Source organism: Epinephelus moara, chromosome 19, assembly GCF_006386435.1.
Source record: "Epinephelus moara isolate mb chromosome 19, YSFRI_EMoa_1.0, whole genome shotgun sequence".
In the NCBI taxonomy this organism is placed as follows: Eukaryota; Metazoa; Chordata; class Actinopteri; order Perciformes; family Serranidae; genus Epinephelus; species Epinephelus moara.
Window position 1 is genome coordinate 34,912,862 of NC_065524.1, and position 27,191 is coordinate 34,940,052.

Genomic DNA, 27,191 nt, shown 5'->3' on the forward strand with positions numbered 1-27,191 from the left:
CTGGTGGCGGTGGGCTGCAACTGCACAGGTTGTGACTGTGAGTGTGTGTGTGAGTAGAGAGAGAGAGAGAGAGAGAGAGAGAGAGGAAAATGGGTGGACGGAAAGTCCCCGTGTGGAAATCCCCTTGACTTGGGCTTTTTCCTTTTTTTTTTTTTTAAACAACTATCATTAGCGGACGTGTGTGCTCCTTTGAAAGGCTTCACAAGCTGCACTGGCTCCAAAATAGATTTGATACTGGAGGAAAGAGAAGGTTGAATGGCGCCGAGGACCGCTGCGGTGAGGCTGAGTGAAGTGGCTCAGAGAGGACTAGCCTGAGCATCCGGGAGGGCTTTGTTATTACCCCCGACATATTACACAGGTAAGACAGCCGTCCTCCTTCCCTGTGCCTCCCCATGTGGACAACATCCCTCACCGGAGGGGGTGCGACTTGGTGGGTACATCACGTTTGGGCCTTGAGTAATGTATGGTCGTGTTTCTGGGGACATGGAGGAAGCTTGAAGCCTGCTCACGACAGTGGCTTTGACAGCCATTGTTTACAAAGACGTCACCCTCGAGCGGATAACAGAGCACTGAAACAGCCCCAAATGTAGCGACGCGCCGCCACACTGTGTCGATACCCGCCGCGCGAGACGCGATAGAGGGGCTACATTGTTTCAAAGGTAGTTGTCATTGGAATTACGTAAGCCTCTAACGTCAGCAAAGTCTCCTGTTATTGTGTTTGTGTGTAGCCAGCCATCCTAAACCGCAGCGTCCAGCTCCGAGCCGCTGTCTGTCTGCCTAAAGTCTGCCAGCGGTGCCAGCACACCACACAGGGATTAATGACTCGTGTCAACACCACTGACACCCAGGTGTCTGTTGTCTCCTAGTCCCTTCATGCCACTGACTAGCCCTTTAGCATGGCCTAGTCTGTTGTTGCACCTGCTGCTGCTCCTGCTGCTGCTGTTTGGGGCAGCACAGGCACACAGGGGCCACTGGAGAGCCAAGTATTAAGGTGCTGGGATTGTTAAACTGGATCCACCGACTGGCAGCTACTAAACGGTTCAGAGGAGGAAGTTAGAGAAAAGTCAGCAAAACTCCAGGCCTACTTGCTGACCATCACTTTCTACTTCCTGTGTGCTGGGGACGTGCTGATACGCTCTTCAGTTTGGGTGAAATGTGCCTTTTAAAGCTGAGATGCACACTTAAGAAGCTACTCTACTCTCAGGTTCTGTGTTAACACCCTGAACACACAACCTAAATGTAGCATTAAGTGCTAAAAGTTAGCATCAGCTGTTTCTTTATCCTTGAAAGTCAGGAAACTTTGCCAACTCTAGGTTGTATTTTAGTTGGGCAACACTCTTGTACAGCTGTGTACTGACACACTTTGTCCGTATCAGTACTGAAACTCCAGCATCATAACAATTCCTAGCTTGTTTTAAATAAAAAACTTTTTCCAGGCTGAAGGTTTTGTCCTCAGCAGAAAGGTGATGGTGAGGGAGGAGGCCTTGGGGCAGTCAGTGTGACCTTCCCAGCAGCCCGGGAAGCCCTGGGTGGTCTTCAAGTCTGGAAAACACCAGTGTACTGTGGGAAGGCTTTGGGGACACTAGGGCACCCTGTTTGGGGAAACTCAAAAAACTCAAAGTTAAAAGAACAAACAGGAACACAAAGGATTCTCTGTGTACTTTATTTGATTTGGCCCAACAGGACCTCCAGTGAAAAAGCACCAAACAGCTTTCACAGTTGATCCTGTGTGTTGGGTGGTTTCCCCGAACAAAGTGTAAATTAAGTCGTGCCTTGAGTTGCAATTAATAAGGAAGGGGAATCTCCTCTGAAAATTTCCCACCAAGTCCCACCAGTCTGTTATATTCTACTGTCCTCCACTGTGAAATAACATCCCCTTCTCTCCATCCAGTTCCCACGTTGTTTGGTCAGCGGTGGTTGGTGCCTCCTCCTCCTCCTCCTCCTCTCCTCCTCCTCCTCCTCGCTCCTCTTCCTCCCCTCCTTCCATCCACCTGGCCACTCATCCGCCATGTCGCAGGGTCAGAACTTCCTCCCCAAATTCCTGTTTGTCTCCAACCTGCTGAAGGCGGTGAAGATCCGTCAGCGAGTGCCCAACGACGTGGTGAAGCCGGCGGCCAGCGGAGGCCTGATGCACCACCTGCGGGGTATGCACCGGTACACCCTGGAGATGATCGCCATGAACAACTTCCCGCAGGCCTTCAGGGAGGTGGTGCAGGCCGCCATCCTGGATCGAGCCATGCAGGCCTCGTTGGAGCAGGAGAAGAAGCTCAACTGGTGTCGGGAGGTGAAGAAGATGGTGCCATTACGTACCAATGGTAAGAAAGATTCGCTGGTGTTTAGGAATTTGGGAGGACTTTGGGTGAAGGTCTATAAAGCATGGAGCATTTCAGGGAGGTTTTGAGATGTTTTATCTCAAGCTGGGAGTTTAAATTTTTGGATTATTTGAGTACACGCTGTTGGAGCAGGAGCTTCTGGTGACATTTAATACAAACAGGAACAACTCAACAGATTGGTCACAGCGCTCTGATGTCAAACTTTTGTTCCTTGATTTTAGGAACTGTAGCGACCTTCACTGCTCTGGCTCGGGTGGAGGATATGTTTTGCTTTTGTTTCATTTTCTATGAGTGAGGTGGAGGTGCGCTTTTATGAGTCAGGGCAATTTGATATGTAAATTCTGAGATGTCATTACTCACAAGCAGGGTTACTGTAAATGACAACAATGGAGGGACCCAGGTTCCGCTTTCACATACACTCATTTAGCAGCCCCCTTGGTTTTACTGTGCATTTGAGTTCAGTCAGCCCGCTGCTAAGTCATGTTTTCTGTTACGTGGATGTTGTAACACGGGAACATCCCAGGGTAGGCAAACACTCAGAACCGGGCCAGATTACTTCTGATCTTAGCTCTGTACTGGGAAATTCTCTGGCGTCACACTCAGGACTGTTATTTACTGTCGACAGTGTTTCAGACCTGACTATTTCCACATTTTCATTCACAACCTTTAGGGGTATGTCCCCTCATTTTCTGTGTAGGCGTGTGTGTAAGGAGCGTGAATGTTTGTGGATCTTGAAACATCTCAGACAGTTTTACCTTAAGTTCTCCACCTGCCGGCCTGACTGAGGCCTCTGTGACTGTCAGTTGTGTCACAGCTCAGCGGGACTTGTTAAATCAAATGTGACCAGATCCAACTGTCTCCATATCTATGTTTCAATAACTTAAACACATCTGGTGTGTGCATCAGAGTCGTCGTCTATTTTTAGACGAGGGGAAAAAACAAATTTTGAAGGGAAACAACAGCCATGGCATTCACAACAGAAGAAGGAAGCGGAAATCAAGCTGGGCTACAACGTTGTCTTAAACATGTAAGTTTCCAGAGGAAATAGTTTATTTTCTCATAGGAAGTGATTAACTTAGCTGCGAGAAATTCCTGATTTGAGTTTACTTTGAGCGGTTACTGGATGAATGAGGTACTTGCTGGATGTTGTGTCCTCATGCTTTTTTTTGTGAGGGTCCCTGCTGAGTGTGAAGTCAGCAATGACTAAAGGAGTTACTGTAACTCATCAGCACATGGTTCCTCTTCAGAAAGACCCCTGGCTCTTCTGACTTCTCCTGCCAGTAACCTGGACGGAAATTCCGGTCTTGTGAAGATGATGTCATAAAGATGAGACAGAATTTAGAGCCGGAGCATCTAACTCTGAAGGACCCAGACGTGACTTTGAGCAGAGGACGGACAACACACACGCACACACACACACAGAGGACTGACTGACTGCTGCTGAGTCACTGGAGCTCGGCAGACACACACACAGAGCGAGTACGTGAGAGAGCAGAAGTCCGTCAATAAACGTCCAGTCAGGGCAGGTCGTATTAATCAAGCTTCTCAGAGACGTAACGCTGTTATAAGATCAGTCGCCATGTCGTCTGGGACCAGAATTTAGCCTAAAATCTTTCCCCCAGATCATCCGTGTGAATTTACAAAAGATCCAATCTTCCCAAAACCCCAACTTTGTTCCCAGGCTAGAAGAAATACGACTGACCATCATAAAAGCAAAACAGCCTCATAAAACCTTCATTCCCCGGCAATTAAAAATAACAGGGTCATGTCCGTTTTCCTTTTCATGCAACTCTTCCACCCCAGTGAGGAAATGCGTTATTGAAATTCAGTGCGTCTTCTGTCTTGGATGTCTAGGATGCATCCGAGGGTTTTTCCCAAACAGCATCCCATGTCTGTCATGTGTCCCCAACAGGCAGGATTTGTTCAGCTACAATACACTGACTCTACATACTGTAGGAGCAGAGAGGACACACACACACTGCCACATTGTTCTAGTACAGATTCCTCTTCTCAATGTGGGATCCATCCACATTATTTGATAAAAACATACAGCGGTGTAATATCTCCAGTTCTTATCAAAGCAGGAGCAAAAATAGTCTTGGCTGGGACTTGTTTTCTTGGACTAGTCTCACCAGACAGCTTGTGTGGGATAGTGGATGATGTGTGACACAAACCCAGAGCCCCATTGGAAAGCACAACATTTGCAAACTTGAGGTTGGTGTCACCTGGATGGCAAACAGATGAGGATTAAGTCCGATCCTGCAGTGGTGTGTTTTCAGGAAGTGTCCCAGCTTGCCACAGAGGAAGTGTCTATATTTAGACTGATAGGACAAGCAGGCCGTCTTTCATCTTTAGTCGTCAGGCAGCTCGATTCAGGGTCAAAAGTCTGTATATTTTTTTGTGCACAAGAGGAACTGATTATGCCTATCCTTGTGCGCCTGTGTACGGATCTCTTTTGAGGATGGTGCTTGTTGAGGATGCCTTTTCTCACTAGAGAGCTGTGCATTTTATGTTTTTTTTGAGAGTGATGCAAGAGTGCCAAAATGCAACAACAGCTAGCTAGTCTGAAATCGAGCCGGATGGTTTTTTTTTTCTTAAAGTACAGTGGGATGTTTCTTTGGTTGCATGAAAACAACCGTATCTCACATTACAGTCATCTTGCAACACAGATAATGTGATATCAGTTTGGCCCATTGCGTGACTCTTCCCACTGGCTAAACTCATTTTAGCATTTTTTTTTTTTGTATTATAGGCTCACCTTACTTTAGCTGTGATTCAAACAAACCTGTCCTGTGCAGAGGTGAGCTTTTTGATGCAGCAAAGAAAGGTGTGTGTGAGCCAGGTGAACATTACAGAAAGATCATAAAGGTACACAGAGTATGCACATTACAGAACATTTGTATGCGTCCGTGTTATCTCAGTACTCATTAATCACCGCCTTCATCGGGTGTTGATAGCAGTAGTTAAAGAGATAACATTCCATCCTGTCCAAGCCCCACCCCTGTGGAAAGTCCAGGACCAGCTGAGTAGCATTGGTGAGTTGGGATCATAGGAGGGGAACAGGCATGTGCACACGCACATGCGCACACACACACACACACACACACAAAAGGCAGAAGTTAGCGCAGGGAAATTCCTGTGTTTAGTATGGCAACAGGGTTTTTCAGAGCTACACACATTGACAAACATGGGCTCCTGTTTCACAATGTGAAAAAGACCCAGCGCTGCCATTGGAGACTAAATAAAATTCCAGGGTTTTCAGTTGCTCATGTTGTGACACACACACACATAATTTCCGTTTGAGAAACTCTTTATCTCTGCGGACGGTTAGTAAAATATAGAGAAGGCAGTTTCCTTTGACATGAAACATGACAACAAATTATTTGACATTCTCCAGGCAGATTATGTTACTACAACTGCATCCTTTATTTACAAAAAGGTATTTAAATATTATTTAAGGGCAGTTTTTCTCAGGTCTTTGTCTGTAGTGTGTGCGTACATTCAGACATGTGAGCTTCATATAATAGTCTAGACACCAGATAGTGCGACAACTGACCCGTCGGCTCGGAAATCCCCAGACTTTTGTTATGCTTTTGTGTGTGTGCTTGCTGTAATTGTCTGTTATGTATGCTGTGTACACTCCGCATTTGCGTGTGCATGTGCATCCAGTGTTTAAAATCAGCTACCTGCAGTTCTAATGTTGTCTCTGTGTGCCAACAGGAGATGGGAACTGTTTGCTCCATGCGGCCTCTCAGTACATGCTGGGCGTTCAGGACACAGACCTGGTGCTTCGGAAAGCCCTCCATGGTGTTTTGAAAGAGACGGACACCGGCGTCTTTAGAGCTCGCTTCCAGGCAGAGCTGGTCCAGTCCCAGGAGTTCACCCAGACCGGACTCAGATACACCACCATGGTATGAAGATTAGATTAGGTCTATGTTGAAAGTCTTTTCCACTACGGCACAAGCCTGAGCCTAAAAAAAATACAACCTATGTGCCAGTGAGGCAGTAAGATTTCAATCCTTGCTTATGTCTTTTGCATTCTTGTATCCACCCCACAACTATATGTCTATATATTGTTTGTTTATCTCCTAACTCTTTGTGTGTGCTGTCCCAGAACTGGGAGGAGGAGTGGGAAAAGATTGTGAAGATGGCGTCTCCGGTCTCCAGTAGCAACGGCCTCCAGTTTGACTCCCTGGAGGACATTCACATCTTTGTCCTCTCCAACATTCTCCGCAGACCCATCATCGTCATCGCAGGTACTTGCTTTTTATCATCTCACCGACCTTTATTGCTCCTTGATAGCCATCAAAGACTCGCTGTTCTTGTTTCAACGTACCTTCAAACGATAAAGAAAGTGAAGGTATCTCCTTCCACATGCCTCAACATTTTGCTGTCATCACGTGTAGGGTGGATATTGTGCTTTATAAACTGTATGGAGGTAAAAATGCAGAAACTACATTTTAGTTTTCAAGGATGACGTTCTAACACGCTCAGCGAAATAGCAAAACATATGAATTTTAAACACTTGTGCACTTACATGAAAAGTTTCTGTATTTACACTCAGCATAAGTAAAATGGAAGATGCTAACAGTATGTCCTCTAACATATGTACTAAAAAGATATTTAACTCTTTCTCGGACAAAGTAGTAACCCTTAAGTCTCTGTTCATTCAACAGACCAGGTGGTCAGGAGTATGAAATCTGGCTCCTCCATCTCTCCTCTGAATGTGGGTGGGATTTATCTGCCGCTACACTGGCCGCCCACAGAGTGCTACAAATACCCGATCGTGCTCGGCTACGACTCCCAGCACTTTGCACCCCTCATCACCATCAAAGACAGCGGTCCAGGTATTAAACACTAAGAGAAAGGTGTTACAAAGCTAACACGTCAAACTGTCCTGGTGAGAAGTTGCTCATGTTTTTATTTCTGGCCAACGTCTTGATCTGAACTTCCCAGAGATCCGAGCGGTACCGCTGATCAACCCGGGACGAGGGGGCTTCGAGGAGCTGAAGGTTCACTTCCTGATGGAGAAAGAACAGCAGCAGAAAGAGAGGCTTCTCAAAGACTACCTGCTACTGATAGAGATCCCCGTGATAGGCTTGGGCTACGACGCCACACGGATCATCAATGCTGCACGGTACTTACAGATTATACTGTCTGTCACTCTAAATGGACAAAATAGAAGAGGAAAAGTTAAAAGAGAGATATCCCAGTTGTCCTGGCAGCACTGTCAAATGCAGTTTTGCACGTAAGAAGAAAGAGGTTTATTTTTAGATTGATGATGACAGATATTGTAATACTACTGGTTTAACTTCTTGAAACCTAATCGGCACACTGATGACAACAGCTATATTAACTTGGAATTTAACTGATGAAGTATAGATTCACAAAAAGTGCCGTTTAGTTACGAAACCACATTATATGTTTCTGTTCCAAGGCTTGATGAGGGCAACCTCCCTGAGGACATGAACCTGATGGAGGACTACCTGCAGCTTGTAAACCACGAGTACCAGCGCTGGCAGGAGGACAAGGAGCAGGCATGGGCCGCCCAGCCGCAGCGCCCACCACCCTTCTCCGTCTCCCAGCTCTCCCTCATCGAGATCCGCTGTGCCACACCACGATGCACCTTCTATGTCTCTGTGGACACGCAGCCTCATTGCCATGAATGCTTTGAGAAGCGGCAGGCTACTACCGGTAGTGGAACGAGGATAGAAGGGGTGGTGCAGACCAAGGGAGGAGGGGTGCAAGGTGGGGTAGGAGTCATTGGGGGTTCAGAGACTGAAGTGAGCTCCAGAGCAACCCGAAGCAGCAGCCCCCCATCCTCCTCGTCTGGGAGAGGGGTGGTGATATCCAGCCCTCGCTCAGCCCCACCCACCGCTCCCAGCCTCAGCCTGTACAGTGAAACACACGCCATGAAGTGCAAGACACGCGGCTGCCTCTTCACCCTCAGCGTGGAGCATGATGGACTTTGTGAGCGCTGCTTCAACTCCAGGCAGAACCACGGACCTCCTGGTGTTGGAACAGCCGCTCCAGGACTCCCAGGCCCCAATGGGGGGCCTACAGTTCCCCACCCGGTCCAGGGCTCGGGCTGGACCCAGTGGGGGGGCTGCGAGACAGAGACAGAGCGCTGCAGCATGTGCAGACAGGAGGCGTTCAGGATATTCAATGGCCTGTGTCCACCCTGCATGCAGAGACAGCAGGCTCCAGAGAGGGGAGAGCCACAGCAGAACAACCCCAGGACTGAGGCCTCATCTTCAGCTTGGACCCAGGCCAGGGACGCTGAGCGGCCATGCCTCACGCTAACCCCAGGGCACACCTCAGCCTGGCAAGCCCCTCTGGCGCGGCCTTGTAAAAGGTCTGGCTGCCAGTTCTTTGGGACGCCGGAGAAGTTGGGTTTCTGCACTATTTGCTACGTAGACTATCGGACCAACCACCGTAAGTCCTCAGACTAAACTAAACTTCCATCATCACACACAAAATGTCTCAGAAAGGCCTTAAAGTTATCTTTGAAGAAGTCTTTGTCAATTTGTTTTGCATTGTAGGAATTATTGTGTAATTTTTAGCTGGATTTCTAGTTTTCTTTACTCAAATGTCAAATCATATTGGACCCTGCTCATGTTGGCTGCTTGTTCTGTTCCAGACCTGACCCCTCCCCCCGCCCCGGTCCAGAGCCGGCATGGTGTGGAGGCAGGCTTCCAGAACGCCTCACGGTGTCGTGGGCCTGGGTGTGGTGCAGTTGGCAAGGCGATGCTGGAGGGCTACTGCGACAAGTGCTACGTCAAAGAGCAAAGCACACGGCTCAAACAAGTGGCACCTCGCACACCACACTCCCCTCCTCTGGTCATGGTAGGTGTCTGTCGTACCTTCTTAACTCACGCCTTTTGTCATCTGTTGTTTGTGTCTTGACCTTCCAGTAGCCTTTGAGTTACCAACTGACCGTTCTCCTCTGTCTCTGTACAAATAGCGTGACCGAGCAGCCAAACCCAGATCTTCGCAGCAATCCCAGACCCAGACCCAGACTCAGACTCAGTGCCGGCGGAGTGGCTGCAGTAATGTGTCCCCGGGTTGCACAGACCTCTGCCCAGAGTGCCACACGCGTGGCCAGGGCAGAGAGGCGGGCAGGCGGGCGCAGGCGCCCAAGGAAAAGTCCAAGCAGCGGTGCAGGACGCAGGGCTGTGACCACTACGCCAACCAAGAGAAACAGGGCTACTGCAACGAGTGTGACCACTTCAAACAGATTTACCGCGGCTGACCACATTCGCACCCACGCACGCAACGACAGTGATGACACATCGCTAGCACGCTAGAGCCGCTGCCCTGCTGTGGGCGCCCCATGCCAGTCAATGCATCTCTGATACTAACTAACCAACTAACTAACTAGCTAGTGACTAACTAGTAACCTTATGGCCTGAAAATCAAACCCCCCATGTAGAATGTGAAGAGAGAGTGTGTGTACGTGGGGGGGGGGTTGAGTGTGTGTGTGTTCGCAGTAGACATGGCCTCCAGAATACCTCTTTGTGCAATTATTATCATCTGACGTGCCCTGTGCACTTAACACGGTGAGAGGTTTGGCTACATGTCAGAGCAACTGACTTAACTCTTGTGTACAATATGTATTTAGAGGTACGTAGTGAATCGTGCCGGACAAAATGATTGTATGTTGACATAACGAGAAGCATCTGACATTGCTTTCTAGACCACAGCCAAGGACTTATACCCCCCAGTCTGTCTGTCTGTCTTAACCCATCTGTGTATCTGTCTGCCTGTCTGTCTAGCATTTGCTCTGTAGAATGAGGGATGCAGTAGCTGGGAAAGCCCAGCAACGAATCAGTGGAAGTAGTAAGCAGAAGTGAGCCAAACTGGGCCAAAGCCAACTAAATTCAGCGGTATGCGTTGTTTAGCTTAGTTCTCCAAAAACACTCACGTATGTCCTCCCAAAATAGACAAAGATTTGCCAAGAAAGGCTCTTGCAATCAATATTGTACAATGATCAAGGATTAATTTTCTTCCATTAGTCAGTCAGTAGAAGTGCTAGTTTATATTTTGAGGCAAATTAACTTTGGTATTGTCGCTCATCTGTTTTAAAAAGTTAAAATTGTGAATTTCTTGATATGGAAAGTGAGAACAGACCATGTGTCTAAGACAGACAGGGCAGGCCCCTGCTAGTTTTGGTGCTACATGTACAGAAATACAAGCCTCTCCATTGTAGCCAACATGCTGGCGGTGTCAGCGGACAGAAGGCAGAGAACACAGCAGAGACAGGACTCATTCTCTTTCTATTCCTCCTGTCCTTCCTCTTATCCCCCCCCCCCCCCCCCCCCCTTCTCCTCCAAAACAGATCTGTTGCCTTGGACGTTGTTTTCCTGTTTACTGACCACTTAAGCACCTAGAAATGCATAGACACATACCAACACATGCGCACACAGACGTAGTAGCTCCAGTCCTGTCAGAAGGGGATTGCCGACTATAAAGTGAACTGAGAACATAATGAAGGGCGAAGTCAGGATGATTATCCACCTTACAACCACATACACACATTTGCACACACATGCACATGCAAACACAGCTCTGTGAGATTGTATGCGCCCCACCCCAGCCTGAGGTGGTATGTAGGTAAATAAACCCATAGAGAAATGCATTCCTCTCTGCTCCACCCCACTGGATGTGCCAAGGCGACAATTTCAAACCTTCAGAGAGCAATCCCATTGCCTGCTTTGGCTAATCTTGTTTATCTGAATGTGTTTTGTGCTGCTGCTACAACAGCACAGTATTGGGGCTGATCCTCGATAAGTTTTGCCTTTAAGTAGTGATTGAAATTTTATGGACCAGAGGAGCCTGATCAGTGATCCTGGATCAGTGCTCCCACCTATAAAATGCTTTTGTGAATATGGATCTTGGTCCATATTGTAGGACCTTCCAACCCGATGCCTCATCTCCAACACACACACACATGCGCACACACACACAAACACACATAAAAACGCACGCATGTGTGCGTCTGGAATACGCAAAACTGACATTCCTGTTTTGTTTTTCTTTGTTTTGGGGATTTTTTAATGTATTTTGATATATTTGGTTTTGTTCTGCCAAAAAAGAAAAAAAAAATACATGTGCCATCAATCGCCAAACAGTTGTTGTTACCTCCTTAAAAATGGCCAGCCTGTACCACTCTAAACTAACCAGAGCGCCACAGATAGACATCTCCAATTTTGTGTAACCACAGACTAGAGCTTATCGAGCTCTCTCATGGTGAAAATCCCCAAACGGACACTGTCTTTTCATGAGTGTCTATTTTATCCAAATACGGAGAAATGTTCATCTACAGAGATAACCTCAGTCGTAAAACATTTTATCAAAGGAACTCAAATGTGATATTAACTGGAACAGTTATTCCCCTCATACTTCTGCTGAAGAACTGCTGTAGGCAGATGTCCATCTGTGGCTCTGGTTAGAGACGCATAGACAAACAGGCTCTCGGTCTGCCTTTTCATTCAACTGTATCTAAAGCTGTCGGGCCAGCCCACGTGTTGACGGCCTGTACGTAGATCTCTGTGTGCTTTAATCACCTCTAGACAAACCTTAATCAATTAAAGGCCAATTAGTGGTCAGCTCATCGGGACCCCTTGACAAGGTTTCGGGGCTCTGACTGAGTTTGACTGGGAGGAGATCACATAAGTTGCACATGACTTGTCTAAGCTGCTGAGGCATTTAGGAATGGTACTCCGACTTGCTTAGGGACATTCCAACAGTAGGGAGAGCATCCGCGTGAGAGCAGAAGGTGTAACAAAACATGCAAACTGTGTGGAAGTTTCTTTGTGTGACCTTTCGACAATAGGGTATTGTATGAAAAAAAGCCTGGTTTTATTTGTTAAGTATTTATTCATATCAAGATATCTGTATTGTGTGATTCAATAATTATTTATATGTCGTCCTATGAAATGAATTATTTTTATTAAGAAATCTGAACTCTGTCTAATGTGGTTCTTGTCTCTATTGTGTGTATTGTGTGTGTGTGTGTGTGTGTGTGTGGGGAGAGGAAAATGTGGGTGTGAACTATCACAGAATATGCGACACAACCGTGCACACACACTTTATGCTTGTGTGTGCTCTTTGAGATTTCAGCATTGCACTCTTATTACAGCATCTCTCTGCTATGCTGTGTGTTGCCCAACACCGTTTCTGCTGAAAAGCAGTTGCTCGCTAACGGCACCGAATCCATCTCCAGTGTAGGAAGTACAGTGGGTGCTGCAAAAGTCATCAGATAAACCGATCACCGAGGCCTGGTTGAGATGTGGCAGTGCTGCACCATTTTCCAGTGCTTAACTGGGTTAGCTCTTTTTCTCTCCGCCTCCGTTGTTCTTATTTCTTTTCTCATTTTTACACATTTCCATACAAAAAAAGTTCAGATGCTGAGGTTTTTCTTAGGTGCTTTTTTTTTTTTTGTCATCACTATTCAGTTCTTTCCAGGCCTTATGTCAGGCCGTCATGCTTTTAAGAAATAAACGGGAACCCCCACCCTGACTTAAAAAAGCACAGTTCACTCAGGAGGAGTGGATGATGCAGTGGGAGGGGGGAGTTTGGAGCGAGGGGAGATACATGGCAGTGACAGGTGGGGAATTGGTAATAATTATATATGGCAGGGCAGAGGTAACATTTAACAAGTGTGGGGCCACGAGGGTGATGCGTGGGCCTTCTCGTCAACCTACAGCTTCTACCACAGTCAGATTGGTAGGCTGATGTGGTTTCCTGGAAATACCCCGGCATGCAAATGCTCCCTTGTATAACTGCTCTTTTGCAGACATGAGTTGCTTCACTTGACATGTGAGCGCTTCACTGGTGTGTCGCGGTGAACCTTTCTGCAGAGTCTATAAAAATAATTGTGTGAGGTAAATATGTCAGTTACATGACACCCTAAGTCACCTATTTTTATTGCCAAAGATCTGTGGTCATATGACAGTAATGTAGTTCACAGCAACACGCAGCATAAAGAAATACTGTCTGTTTAAACAACACGTACTGAACTGATGAATCGCCTATAGATCTATGGTTAAAACAAGGTGTCAGCATGGGGGACACATGATATAGGGTGTTTGGGGTCCTCTGCCAAGAATTTTTGAGCATCAAACATAATTTCCTGCATTCTAGTGATTTATAATACACCATTTTGTGCCTTTTCTGCATCAATTTACAGTGGGAATGTCCTTAATTTCATCAACATAAAAGTAATCTGTTTTTTCACGTTGTAATTGGGGTAGACAAATACACATACTCTAAGTATTGCGAAGGACGTTTCCCCTGCGTACCCCCCAAATCTTCCATGGGTTGAATAGAGTATGAAACAAAAGCATCAGTAATTTCTTTCCTCTAAAGTTCTTAAATTCAATTTGCTTGGAATCAGTAATTTAGGCTGAAAAGATATAAACTTGAGTGAGGTTTGTCGTATAAAGAACAAGTTTATTTTAACATTCATAGCACTTGTTTCAAAGTTGCTGACCTCTTAGTAGTAGAAGAAGTAGGAAAAGTCTGCTATAATATACAGTGACATTTGAAATTAAGGACTAGACATGGGTGTTCACATCCTTTACATACATAAGATAAAGTAAAATGTAAAATTAAACCTCCAATATTGTGATAACAGGGCCCCAAATGACCCCACAGCTACAACTGTGTGCATTGTGTGTACCATCCAGTGCTCCTACTGAATGCTGGAGCTGCACTACATGGCCCTAAAGTTTCCGTGCATTAGTTAGTTTGTTGTAATTTGATTAAACACAGCTTTATGTTTGAATACGCACCACGTGAGCACAATATAAACTGAAATAATAAAGGTCTTGAGTCTAGATGTGACACAGGGATGCTCTGCAATCAATCATTCAATCAATCAGTGTATTTGTCACAGGTCAGAACCTCAGTGACACCAAGGGTTCATCCTCTCCACCGAGGAGACTCCACTCATCTCTGTAGCTGTGCTGATGTTCAGAAGTCGGTTGTCTTCCTGCCACCAGCAGGTCAGGTCCTTTTCATTGTTATCTGTGATCAGCCACACCACAGCTGTGTCGTTAGCAAACCTGATGATGACGTTTGAGTCGAGTGTGAAAACAAGACCTCAGCTTTGTGATAATAATGTTGCCCTGTGTTTGTCGATAATGGTATGTGTGTAAGATTTAGGGGGATTTGGTGATTTAGCAACCAGCCGAAACTTTTCCAGGTTAAGATTCCTTCAGTGTTCATGGTTCAGGAGGTTTTTACTGGGAGCTGAATTATAGACAGAGGTCTCCTCTTCCCCAAAACAAACAGACCAGGTGATTCAAACAGGTAAAAACACTAAATAAGGCAGGTTCATGTTACAAATCAGTGTTTCCCCTATGCTGTTTGGCACGTCGCTGACAGGCCTGCGTGCTCAGCTTTTTCAGGAGGTTTTTACTGGAAACCAGGAGGTCTCATCCTCCCCAAAATAATCAGGCCTGGGGTCTCATTTATAAACATATGCATCCGCACAAAACGAGGCCAAGCTGTGACGTATAAAAACAGACTTGACAGGAGAAACTTTGACCCATGCTTACGAACATTTTGGAGACAGGAAATTGGCGATGCAGATGGTGAGGTAGAAGCCTGATTGTAGAAACTGTCAAATATTTTTTGGCGCACACATTTTTGACTTTTGACCGTACATACGTTTTTAGTACTGATCCTATGCACTGTTTAACAAATGAGATGATTTAAACTGATACAAACACAGAATGAAGCAGTTTAATGTTAAGAAAATAAATGTTTTTCTGATGCTCTCATCACAGAAGGGCTGCAGATTACTGTGGCCAACATGAAAACATAAATGGCCCTATCTAGAGTCAGTGTTTGGTTTGTCCGTTGTGGGCTACTGTAGAAACACAGCAGTTCAACTTGGTGATCTTCGTAGAGGACGACCTGCTCCCTAGGTAGATATAAACGGCTCAGTCTCAGGTTATGAAAACACAATGACTCTTACTTTCAGGTGATTAAAAACTAATGGAAACATACTTTATTATATTACATTTCTGTCAATATATCCTCCTAAATCCCACACTCTGGACCTTTAAGCCTCTATAATCAATATTGCTATAATAACAATGGATCACATCACTACTTTTAATGTGACACAACTTGTTGCCACTTTTCTTCGGTCAGTTGGCAGGACTTTGGACCTGCCTGCCTTGAATGACAAAAAACATCAGTTAATGCGCGTTAAACAGTTAATAAAATAAGAAAACCCCACCAACATGCAGTGAATGTGGAGCTGACTGGCCCCTGGACGTCTAAGCAAAGCTTTCCAGGGTAAAGAGCCCGCACCACACAGCTGATTTAAAATCCATAATGACCCAAACTCTGTGTTCAAGCTGTGAATGAAAACGTCGAATCTAGATGAGAACACAATGTTATTTTATGAATGAACATGCCAAAAGTCTGACTCACTGCCTCTTCTGCCGAAAATGTCGCAAAAATCAAAAGTACATTCGAGGCTCATTCAACAGGAAGCTATCTGGTATTGTGCAATAGGAAGAGGTTGTAGCCATGGTTACTTTTGTCTGACCCTTTTCAAAACAGCAACAAGCGTAGATGAGATACACCCTTCCACTGAACAGTGTGTATCACACACACACACACACACACACACACACACACACACATGCACACACACAGACACACACACAAACTGAGCTTTACTTCATTACTATGTCATTTGAAACTCCCCCATGTCTGTGTCATTTCTGCCTGGAACTGGAGGCAACTTCCACATTGAGGTTAAGGTGATGAAATACACGTAACACTGATACTACATGAGTGTTTGAGGTACTTTTATATAATGTTGCCCCTTTTTGTTTCTGTTTACACACCACCACATGAAGAGTGATTTACATGTGTGATTTAAACACTTACAGAAAGCTTTAAATTCATTGGTCAGTGTTTTGTAAACTAAATAAAATATCAAAAAACACTATGTAACTCTTGATAAGCTTCGTCCAGTAATGATCCATAAAAAATGGTAGAAATCGGAGCTACGATTTAGGAAGAGATGTTAAAAAATGGGATTTTCAGGAAATTCAAAATGGCAGAACATCAAGTCAGGTGGACTTTAATGGTTCTTGGGGCAACGTTTGTTAGAGTGAGTATAGATGGATGTCTGTACCAAGTTTAATATAAATAATACAAAGCTTCATAACAGCAGAGGAAATCTCCGCTTGTCGCTAGGCTAATTTATACAATGTAAAATGCCATAGGCTTGTGCTAATACCATTAGCATGTTTGGAAGATGTGTTTAGTGTAAGACAGTTGCTTTGACACACAAGTATAAATCCCACTTTACGGCATAGGAACTGTGAGTTTACAAAGTTGACCTTTAATTATAGCGCCCCCATCAGGCTGATTGGGGCATAGTTGTTTCTTTGTTCAGGAGCTTTTGGTCACAACTTCCAGTTATTAGTGAACATTTCATCCACTTCTTCGATTCCTTCCAGGGCTTTCACCCACATCTCATGGCCTTCATCAGGTGAAGGAGTTTGCTCAGTTCTAATGAAAAGGAAAGGGTAAGTAGTATTTATACATAAATGAATACTTCATCAATACAGTAGAAACAAATACTTCTAATATGTACTTCTTAATCTAACCCAGTATTTCAATATCTGTTGCAGAGTTTTAATTCACTGATAAACACTTTAAACTGTCCTTAAATCTGCTCACAATTACATCACAAAACACATTTACACACTGCTTATGAATGCTGACTGGGTGGGGATGGATTAAAATACCCATACCTGTGTCTTTGTGAGAAATGTCCACTATTTCACAACCGTATGGCCTATATATGATTCGAAAGTAATTCTGAGTAATCCCTCAAGCAGCCACCTTGGTGTTCACCTTGTTGAATCAGCAGTCCGATCTTTGTGAGCAATGTGGGAGTGTTCAGTGGTGACTCATCGGACTGCCAAGATAAGATGATAAAAGAAGTGAAAGTGACACAAGGCAAAGCAACGCACATAAGTTTAAGTTTAAGTTTAAGTTTATTTCCTTTATTAATCCCCCTGAGGAGAAATTCAATGTTTTCACTATGGACTGAGCTACTAGGTGCCAAACAACCAGGACACCAGGTGATCTCTGACCCTGCAGCTGCAAGACTCTTTACCTACTCTGTTTGTAGGAGGAGCTCTCCAGGTGTTTATGTTCTTATTTGCATCATATTCTCTGCTGCAGCAAGTTTGCTCATGTGAATCAATAAAGTTTTATCTTGTCAAACCTCGTTGACAAAGGACATGTCTGGACTCAAAATAACCCAGCTGTACAGAAAACTGTGTAAAACCTTTGACCACAGGGTGACAGTGACACAGACACAGACACAGACACAGAGACAAAATAACCTTTAAAGAAACACATCACAGACTGAGCTACCATGATCCTTTTAACATGTTATGATTAATGTTTGGGCCGGCTTAGTTTCAGCGCCACAAAAACTACAAAACAATAGAATAAGGCAATCCTCTCAAATCCATCAGTATTTAAGTCTGCTTTAACACAGCCTGCAAATACAGACACAAGAAACTCAAGCTTTGTGGTGTTTTTTCCTCATTTTTCTTTTTTCATCTTTTAGTCATTTTGTGTTTCTGTGTCTCTTTTTATTTATTTTGTGAATCTTCGTAGTCATTTTGTGTCTTTGTTGTAGTCATTTTGTGTCGTTTTGTGTCTCTTTGTAGTCACTTTGTGTCTGTTTGGTTGTTTTGTACCTCTTTGAAGTCGTTTTGTGTCTCTTTGTAGTCACTTTGTGTCTCTCTGTAGGCATTTTGTGTCTGTTTTGGTCGTTTTGTGTCTTTGTTGTAGTCATTTTGTGTCTTTGTAATAATTTTGTGTCTTTCTTGTAGTCATTTTGTTTCTTTTTTGGTCATTTGTGTCTCTTTGTATTCATTCTGTCTCCTTGTGTGGTTGTTAGCCCCTTTTTATAGTTATCCTGTATTTCTTTGCAGCTCTTTTGCGTCTGTTTGTGTTAATTTTGAGCGTATTCCTGGTCAGTACTTGTTTATTTGAGTGACATTTTCAAGTAAAGGCCAGGGGGGCCCCTAACACGAGCCCCTGGGCCTGTGTACAGTCGGCCAGTTCAGTAATATATCTATGGCCTAAATTAGATCAAGTTTACAATTAGCAAAGTGTGTTACCATCTTTTGATACTTGACATATTTATTTTATATATCAGCTGGTTCCTTAAAAGTATAGAGGTGAGATACCAGCCTGAATCTAACAGCCACATGGACATAAAGCAGTTTATGGCCGTCTACTGAATGTAAACCCTAATATTCACTGTTATTTAAGCTCCAGCAGATTGCTGTTTTACATTAGATGAGAGGGTTGGTGAGAGTGTTAAGTCTGGCACACCAAAAGCAATAAAAGTAGCTAGAAGCTGCAGGGGCTGCCGAGCTGGGTGTGATTTCTCTGTGGGTTCTGCAGCTTCCCACCCTTCCACATACACTGAGTCATTTGATTCAGTGTTTATAGCAGAGATAATGCCTAATGAAGCTTTAGGCTTCTCATGTAGGCTAGGCCTCACATTTGATTGTGATGATAATACCTGTGAAGTACATTTGGGAACTAACACAAACAAAACCTCTCATGATGAGAGGAGCAACGTTTTGTAGTTGCTAATATTCTCATAAATATGTATAAATTAATACCACATTTCCTATATTTAGCTTTATAGAGTATTATAGTTTTAATTTGAAGAATAACACTCCACCAATCTAGTATGTTAGGCTGCAATACACCTTATTCACCACAGGGTCGCAGACGTGAGACCACGACTACAAATAAGGACTACAACTCCCGGCATCCGGCTGAGTTTACGGAAGTGGGAGCCGTTACCAGGGGTTAGCTCCTTTTTACATTCACCGAACACACATCAGGGCGGCATCACAGGTTACATTGTAGGAAACGATATCACCCATATCGGTGTACGCAGGTGCCTCAAAACAAAGGCACCATGGTTGAGACTCGATGACCGTTATTACGTGCCAGATATGATGGTTGTTGTGGTAGCTGTGTACATAGCCTAGCATGTTGCTACAGTAATATTACCTGATTTAACTTCAGTTTTGCATCAATGAAACCGTTAGACTCAGACGAGGAGGACACGGTGCAGCTGGGTGTTTACCAAAAGGAACTGAGACGTAAGTTAAATGCTAAATTGAATGCTATGCTAACAGCTAACAACAGAGGCGTTAACGTTAAGCTAACGTTAAGTGGTTAATTAACGTAGCATGCGTTAATAACTTAAAAGGGGGTTACCGTGTTACAGGTGGGTGTGTTCATAGGTTTGCAGACTATTTGAGTTACAGACGTACAGTCATGTCACACACCAGCACCAAAGGACAGGACCATTAAAGTCTTATCACTGCCACCTGTTGCTGACTCTCAGTCCTACTGACGAACAAGCATCCTGGAAGAAATGAATTTGGCTATATTTGTATAAAACAAACATCAGTAAGCTAACAATGTTTATTCATTAATTACAGATTTACAGCACAATTGCCAGAACAGCAAGGTGTAACATTACATTGATTGGAGAGCTAATTGTATGGAAGCGCATTGCATTCACTGAATACATAAAAAAAATGGCACACTGTACCTTATTACGAGATAATTATGAGATAGTATCTTGTAAGATAGTATCTCGTAATTATAAGAGTATCTTGTAATTAAGAGATACTAAGAGCCTGATGTTATCTCGTAATTATGATATATCCTAATTACGAGATGGTTTCTTTAATTATGAGATAGTATCTTGTTATTATGAGATAGTATCTCATAATTATGGGATAATATCTTGAAATTACGAGATAAGAGCCTGATGATATTTCGTAATTACGAGATAGTATCTCGTAATTATGAGATAGTATCTTGAAATCATGAGATAGTATCTCGAAATTGTGAGATAGTATCTTGTTATTATGAGATGGTATATTGAAATTACGAGATAACAGCCTGATGCTATCTCGTAATTACGAGATAGTATCTCGTAATTACGAGATAGTATCTTGTTATTATTAGGGGTGTAAATCACCAGCTTCATCACGATATGATATATCAATTTGTTTGGATGACGATACGATGTTTGTCAATATCACAAAGTCTGTCACGATACGATTTCGATTCGATTCAGGAGCCTGCGATCGATATGACGTGATATCATATGCCCATCTAACACAATCATTTACATCAACTCACAAAAACAACTGGAATATAATTTGACCATTTTATTTCTGAGCTCTTCCAGGTATCAGGCATTTAAATGAAAAATAGTATTCTTCTGTAACAAAAAAATAATAAAAATAGACCTGTTCACTAAAGTCTCACATTTCTCATGTTTAAGTGAATTTCAAAATAAAGGTGTATCTTTAAGATGATGATATGGATCGATGTTTTCATTTTGCGTCGATGTAATCGGATCGTTAATCAATGAATTGATGTATCGATGTATCGTTACACTCCTAGTTATTATGAGATAGTATCTCGTAATTTCGAGATACTATCTTGTTATTATGAGATAGTATCTCGCAATTATGAGATCGTATCTTGAAATTACGAGATAAGAGCCTGATGCTATCTTGTAATTATGAGATAAGAGCCTGATGTTATCTCGTAATTATGAGATACTATCTAATAATTACGAGATAGTATCTCATAAACTCTCATAGAACTGGCATTGACTTTTTTCACATCAAACATCTGGACTTTTAATTTCAGATAAAGCAAATGTGTTACTTTACGCTCACTTTAGCTCTGTTTAAAAAAAAGTGTCCCATGACAATGTGACAGCATGCACAGTATGTACCAGCTATAACATGCAGCCATCATTCATTCATGTTTTTCATGACACCAGTGCTTTTATGACTGTGACATGCCAAAAACTGCTGTGCTTAGATGATATTCAGATTTTGGCAGTACTAGAATGAACTATAAGTTTAATTCTGATGTAAAAATGTACGACTTCACCAATTAAGTCTTTAGTTAGTTGTGTATGAAGAAAGGTTTTCACACATCCAAGTGTCTCAGATGTAGGTGCGTTGGAAAATATCACTTGAGTCTGTGAACAGAAATCCTGCACACTGCTCTTCCTCAAGTGTTTAACGCTCTTTACAAAGGTCCAGGAGGACGGAAACGTTAGTGTTACTAATAAATTGTGAAGCTGAGCCAGAGCAGTGTGCAGGATTTTCTGTTCAAAGTTTATTGTGTATGGAAAAGTTACTATATTGCATCCCAGTGATTTCACTACTTGTTCTCACACTAATTTGAGTGATGGGCAAGTGTTTCAATTCACAGACCCCAACTAAAACATGATGGGGCACTTAAAGAATATACTTCAGGAGACTGGTGTCAGCATGTGCATATTGGTTTTCAGAGCGGGCCAACCAGAGCATACAGCAGCTGAGCAGTGCACTGGAGCATCTGAGCTCTGATGGAGAAGAGGTGGAGGAGCCCAAAGGCAGCGATGGCAGCCTCTTCACCGCCATGGCTGAAGAGGACAAGGCTGCATGGAGCCAAAAGACACAGAGTGAAGCAGGTGACTCAGTGATTAGATGTGGGGCGACTGTCTGACAAAGAGATTAGAGTGCACCACCTGGAGATTCCCTTGCTCATAATCTTGTTGACAGATAATGCACAAAGTTATAATGAAATGCTTCTTGTGTGTGTTTGTGCATGCGTGTGTCTGTGTCTTTTGGCATTGTAGTTAATCAGCTGAAGAGTCTTCTATTGAAGCAGTGCAGAGACATTCCCACTCCGCTCTCTCCTTCAAAGAAACAGTCTCCAGCCAAGGTAGAGTGTGCAGCCTTGACTGGCTAAATGTTTAAATGCCTTAGAGGTGTGGTAAATCATTGGGCTTTTTTATTATAGTAATATTAAGCTTGCCATTCTGCTGTGTTATACCTCATTCTTGTCTTTCCTCTGTTAGAGAGAACAGCAGGAGGGAAGACCCAGTTTACCAGCTTATCAGGATTTGGTCCCAATGATTCACAACCAGTCAGAGTACATTCAACACCTGGAGGCTGAGGTCAAATTTTGCAAGGTATGTGCACAAATGTGTAGGTGGTCATATTTGCAGTCTTTGTTACTGTCAGGCAGATTTGGATATGTTTCTGTGTGTGTGTGACTTCAGGAGGAGCTGCAGGGGATGAAACAGCGCGTCAGAGTGGTGGTGGTGGAAAATGAGAAGTTGTATTCAGAGCTCAAATCCAAAGCTGTGGATGAAACTCTGAGAGAGTACACGATCCAAAACTCCATGGTAACGTGTGTGTGTGAAAATTGTGTATAATTTTTTTGCTTGTGGTATTATGTGAGATATATATGCATTCTTACAACATTTACGGGAGCATATACATCATAATATTTACAAGTACAGTAAGGATAAAATAACTTAGTATTTTTTAAAGTTACAGACATCTATTGCCTCTTTTCTTGTACATTACAGTACTTTGCACAATTTCAGCATAGAGCTATCTTTAGAAAAGGTTACATCCGATTAGAGGAAATTTAAACTACACTATATAATAGTAGTGTTAACAGACTTAAGCTCGGGATGACATTAGCATTTTTTGCGCGTGTCATCATCTGTCCTGCTGTGTTCTTTAGGTGAATGAGACTATGGCAGCCGACAGCCACAGCATGCTGCAGAGAGCTGAACACACCACATGGAAACATGAGCTGGTAGGCATGATGGATCTGTTTTCTCCTCTTTTCCAGTTATGTTTTAGTTCTTTTTCTCAGGCTGTAACCCACATGGTTCTCATCTGTCATGACATTTTACAGTATCATGTGTTGTGAATTTGAGACAAGAAAAGTTTGACTAATTCTCTGGAGACGTGAAAATATCAAATACTTGTACACACGTGTTACACAAGTGTTTAAACATACCATTGTTATGGAAAACTGTGGCAAAATCATAATCTCATTGGACAGGGTGACGTTTGTGTTCATGTTTGTGTTCATCAGGAACAATTGAAAGGGATCTACCAGGCTCAGATTGAAAGCTTGGAGGCTCAGGTCATCTCCCTCAGGTCAGTGTACTCTTTTAATGTTCAAGCATTAAAAGAGCAATGCTCATCTCCTTTTCCATCCCCTTTTCTCTGTCTGTTTCTCCATATTTCACATTTTGCCTCCATCTTCAGGAAGGATCTGTCAGTCAGTCAGAAGGAGTGTGAGGAGGTGAAGGTCCGTCTGAGACACCGGGAGAAGCTGGCTGCAGATGCACTGAAGGCTAATGGAGCTCCCCGTGTGGCAGGATTGTGTCTGAAATGTGCACAGCACGAAGCTGTGTTGGCTGGGACTCACACTAATCTGCACGTCCAGGCTATTGACAGACTCACAAAGTCAGTGTACAATACATTGCTCCTCATATTCTAGTTTTAGGTATATGATTATTCACGTATACATTATCGTGCCTGGCATCATGCCTACAACAGATTTTTATGAAAAGCTGTTTCAGTAACTTATTTCATGTGCATAGCAAAAAAGGAAGCAATTTTGGTCGTCATGCGTTTTCTTGTCTGTCAATCTTTCAGGGAGCGTGATGAGTTACTGGGGGCTCTACGCACTGTGCGGGCTAGTCAGCAGGAGGCGCAGCAGAGGGAGTGGTCCGCCTGTCTCCAGGTCAAACAGGCTGTGGAAATGGCGGAAGAAGCAAACCTGTACAAAGCTCGGGTCAGAGAAACATATGCACACATTTTCCAGCTGTGTTGGCTCAGACAGTATTTCTGATTTGTAATGCTCTGTCACACAGCAAGTTGTCCTCTAAAACTGTGTTTCCTCTCCCTACTGTGGCTGCGTACCTCTGGCAAACCTGTTTGTATCTGTGCAGGTGGAGGTGCAGTGTGAGCAGCTGTCCAGGGAGCTGGCTCGACAGAGGGAACAACTGGAACGAGAAGCACAGGCCTTGCAAGAGAGACTGGCTGAGGCCAGAGAGGAGGGCCGGGCTGAGGCTCGCAAACATAGAGAGGATCTGGCACAAACAGTAAATCTTACTTATTCACTGATGTTTGTGTGTAGATGAGTATTGTACATATGTGTAGTATTAATTCACAGTTCTGGATGCTTTGAAATAATGAACTGTACTTGAACTGAGAAATGCCAATGGAAAAACTGTGTGTGTGTATCAGGTGTCCAGCCTCTCTCAGAGTGTTGCTGAGTTGGAGGGGCAGCTAGACAGAGCTCACAGAGACAAGAGCTCACTGACCAATCAGCTGGAAGATATTCATCGCAAACTTACCAGTCAGGAACAAGACAATACCAAGGTACAGTGTGTGTGCAAACAAACCTTAAAGGTCCAGTGTTTAGGATTGAGGGTGGGAAAGTGGCGGAAATGGAATTCCAAATTCATATCCATGTTTTCTTTAGTGTATAATCACAAGAAACTAAAAACTGTTGTGTTTTCATTACGTTAGAATGAGCCGTTTATATCTACATATGGAGCCACTCCAACGGAGACATGTTGTTTCTACAGAAGCCCAGACAGGGCTATTTGTGTCATCACGTTAGTCACTGTAGTTCTTCTGCACGCCTGGCACACGGGAGAAGTCTCAGTTAGTTGCAGTATGCGACCTCAGTGCTAGATGCCATTAAATCCTCCACACTAGACCTTAAAATCAGCATGTTTGCTTTGTTACGTATCATCGGTGCTTAGATTTTTGCTGCTAGACCAGCACCTATAAAAGATGGCTCTAGCTTTGAAGGATCAGAGGTAAAGAACTCTCAGCTGTCGTCTGTACCTGTAATGCTTTTATACATCCACAGGGTGGCAGCAGAGGTTCATCAATTTCACTATATTTCCTGTTGTTGAGAGGTTGTTTAATTCAACATGAGTAAGTAAATAAGTGTAAGAGAAGATAAATAACCAAGCTTCATTTTAAGATGTTTAGTTCAGGTTTTAATAATGCTCTAATGTAAAATTCTGGGTATATATATGTATATATATGCATGCAAATGGTAGGAAAGCAGTTACAAAGTCGCCTAGGGGACGGCATGTTTTGCTTTAACCTGGAAGACTCGGACCAAGTGTTGCACGTCAGCAAATATTCACCCTGCTGCAGTGTCTTGAAGACACCAAGTCTGTGATATCTCTAGTTTCTGTTCTGTAGATAACACATTTTCAGTGTCACATTTTTACATCATTACAATTGAGTGTGATTGGTAATATGAATATATATTATTAGTAGTAAATGATGATTGTAAAGGTCGTAGTAGCACAAAGTGTCGTAATTTAAATCAAAAAGAGTAGTAAACATGTTAACAGTGGAATGTGGTTTTATTCACTTATGCGGGTGCTTTCAAACAGGGGACTAAATTAAACTCTTTGCCAAATCAGTATTATAACATAAGTGTATTTAGACCTCTGAAAAGAAAACTCATTGCGTGGCAGGGTCCGATGATTCAACTGAAGCACCTTCCTAGATAAAAAGAGGGTAACATGATGACAACAAAATCAAAAATTGGCAAATGCTAAAAGAATGGACAGGAAGTAATATTTGTTAACCAAAGGCCTGGCTGTTTTTAACCAGTGTGTGTCATTTCTAGGTGTGCGTGGATCTGCGATATCAGCTCAGCCAGGCCGGGCTGAAGAAAGAGGAGGCAGAGAGAGAGCTCCGAGAGCTCCACACCAAGACCAGCAGACAGATGGAAAAGGCTGCACAGGTACGTCTGCACTGAACCCACCGATTAGTTTAGATACATTAGATTGATTAGATTATTTAAGTCAGAATATGATCAGTTAGTTTAGTTGATAATTTAGTAAGCAGTCATCATCTTCAGCAGAAGGTGTACTGATGAGTAAAAAGCAAAATCAAGAAAAATATTTATTTCCAAACATCTAAATTTATCACAAATCCTTAATACGTGCATCAGTTATCCAGACAGGCTGGTAAAAATGAATACATGCAGTGTAAGAGAAGTCCTGGTTACACTTTTAGATACCACAGGGCTCGATAAATAGAATCCCTCATAGAAATAATAAATTGCTGCAACATTTCAAAATACAGTTTCACCATTTGGGATCAAACTGAATTTAAGGTTAAGGCTTTGCTCAGCCTTAAATGTTTTGTTTGTCTGAGGACATAAGGTGGGTTGTTGTGCAAGCTTTCCTCACCTCCTTCCTTCCTTCTCTCCTTCCATCTCTGCGGGACAGGAAGTGGAAAGGCTGAGCTCAGAGCTGGTTGGCTGTCGGCAGCATCTGGAGGCGGTCCAAAAGGACGGGAGCCAATGGCAGGCCGAAGCCCTGAGCCTAGCAGAACAGCTGGCAAATGCCCAGCGCCAACTGCACCTCACCAGGTAGTACCTAATCCTATTATACATGCCACCACACTCACACACACACACGCACATACACACAGCACTCCCCTCTGCCCAGCTCCTGCCCAGCTCAGCCCAGTCCAGTCCAGTTCAGACCAGCACACCAACTGTACCGCACCAGGTAACAGCTAATCCTATTATACAAGCCACACACACATAAACACACATACGCGCCGCTGTGCCATGGTCCCGGTACCAACTGGACCTCACCAGGTCACCTCTAATCCTGTTAAGCATGCCACAACATAATGCAACACACACACACAACACACACAAACACACTGCCCACTCTGTGCCACCAGGCCAGTGCCCAGCCCAGCAACAGCTCCAGCAGAGCCAAAATGGCGCCTGAGCCTTTCTTCTGTCCCTGGCGCACACACACGCGCACACACACATACACACACACAGAGAAAAGTGCGGCTGATGGTCACTGGACAGCCTGGCCTCAGTGCCACCTGCCAGTGCCCTGCACCCGTTCTCACGACGGGCGCTACCGGCTCCCCTCCC

General features: G+C 43.7%; 2 protein-coding genes across 2 annotated transcripts in view; both read left to right on the plus strand.

Annotated features, from left to right (window-relative positions):
• The first annotated feature begins 3 nt into the window (after nucleotides 1-3).
• On the plus strand, nucleotides 4-12,299 carry tnfaip3 (tumor necrosis factor, alpha-induced protein 3). The gene is made up of 9 exons (XM_050071060.1): nucleotides 4-358; nucleotides 1,892-2,315; nucleotides 6,054-6,244; nucleotides 6,448-6,589; nucleotides 7,010-7,180; nucleotides 7,290-7,470; nucleotides 7,771-8,768; nucleotides 8,974-9,179; nucleotides 9,298-12,299. Exons 2-9 carry the CDS (start codon nucleotides 2,009-2,011, stop codon nucleotides 9,583-9,585), a joined length of 2,484 nt encoding a protein of 827 aa, XP_049927017.1. The 5' UTR covers nucleotides 4-358; nucleotides 1,892-2,008; the 3' UTR covers nucleotides 9,586-12,299.
• A 6,902-nt stretch (nucleotides 12,300-19,201) lies between these two features.
• sdccag8 (SHH signaling and ciliogenesis regulator sdccag8) overlaps nucleotides 19,202-27,191 on the plus strand; it is a 53,548-nt gene continuing 45,558 nt past the window's right edge. Inside the window, exons 1-13 of the mRNA XM_050071114.1 lie at nucleotides 19,202-19,516; nucleotides 21,748-21,909; nucleotides 22,078-22,163; nucleotides 22,300-22,413; nucleotides 22,504-22,629; nucleotides 22,977-23,051; nucleotides 23,337-23,401; nucleotides 23,513-23,713; nucleotides 23,906-24,044; nucleotides 24,202-24,354; nucleotides 24,500-24,634; nucleotides 25,914-26,030; nucleotides 26,521-26,663. Coding sequence (XP_049927071.1) covers nucleotides 19,450-19,516; nucleotides 21,748-21,909; nucleotides 22,078-22,163; nucleotides 22,300-22,413; nucleotides 22,504-22,629; nucleotides 22,977-23,051; nucleotides 23,337-23,401; nucleotides 23,513-23,713; nucleotides 23,906-24,044; nucleotides 24,202-24,354; nucleotides 24,500-24,634; nucleotides 25,914-26,030; nucleotides 26,521-26,663 — 1,583 coding nt within the window. The 5' untranslated portion in view covers nucleotides 19,202-19,449. The remainder of the gene's footprint in view (nucleotides 19,517-21,747; nucleotides 21,910-22,077; nucleotides 22,164-22,299; nucleotides 22,414-22,503; nucleotides 22,630-22,976; nucleotides 23,052-23,336; nucleotides 23,402-23,512; nucleotides 23,714-23,905; nucleotides 24,045-24,201; nucleotides 24,355-24,499; nucleotides 24,635-25,913; nucleotides 26,031-26,520; nucleotides 26,664-27,191) is intronic.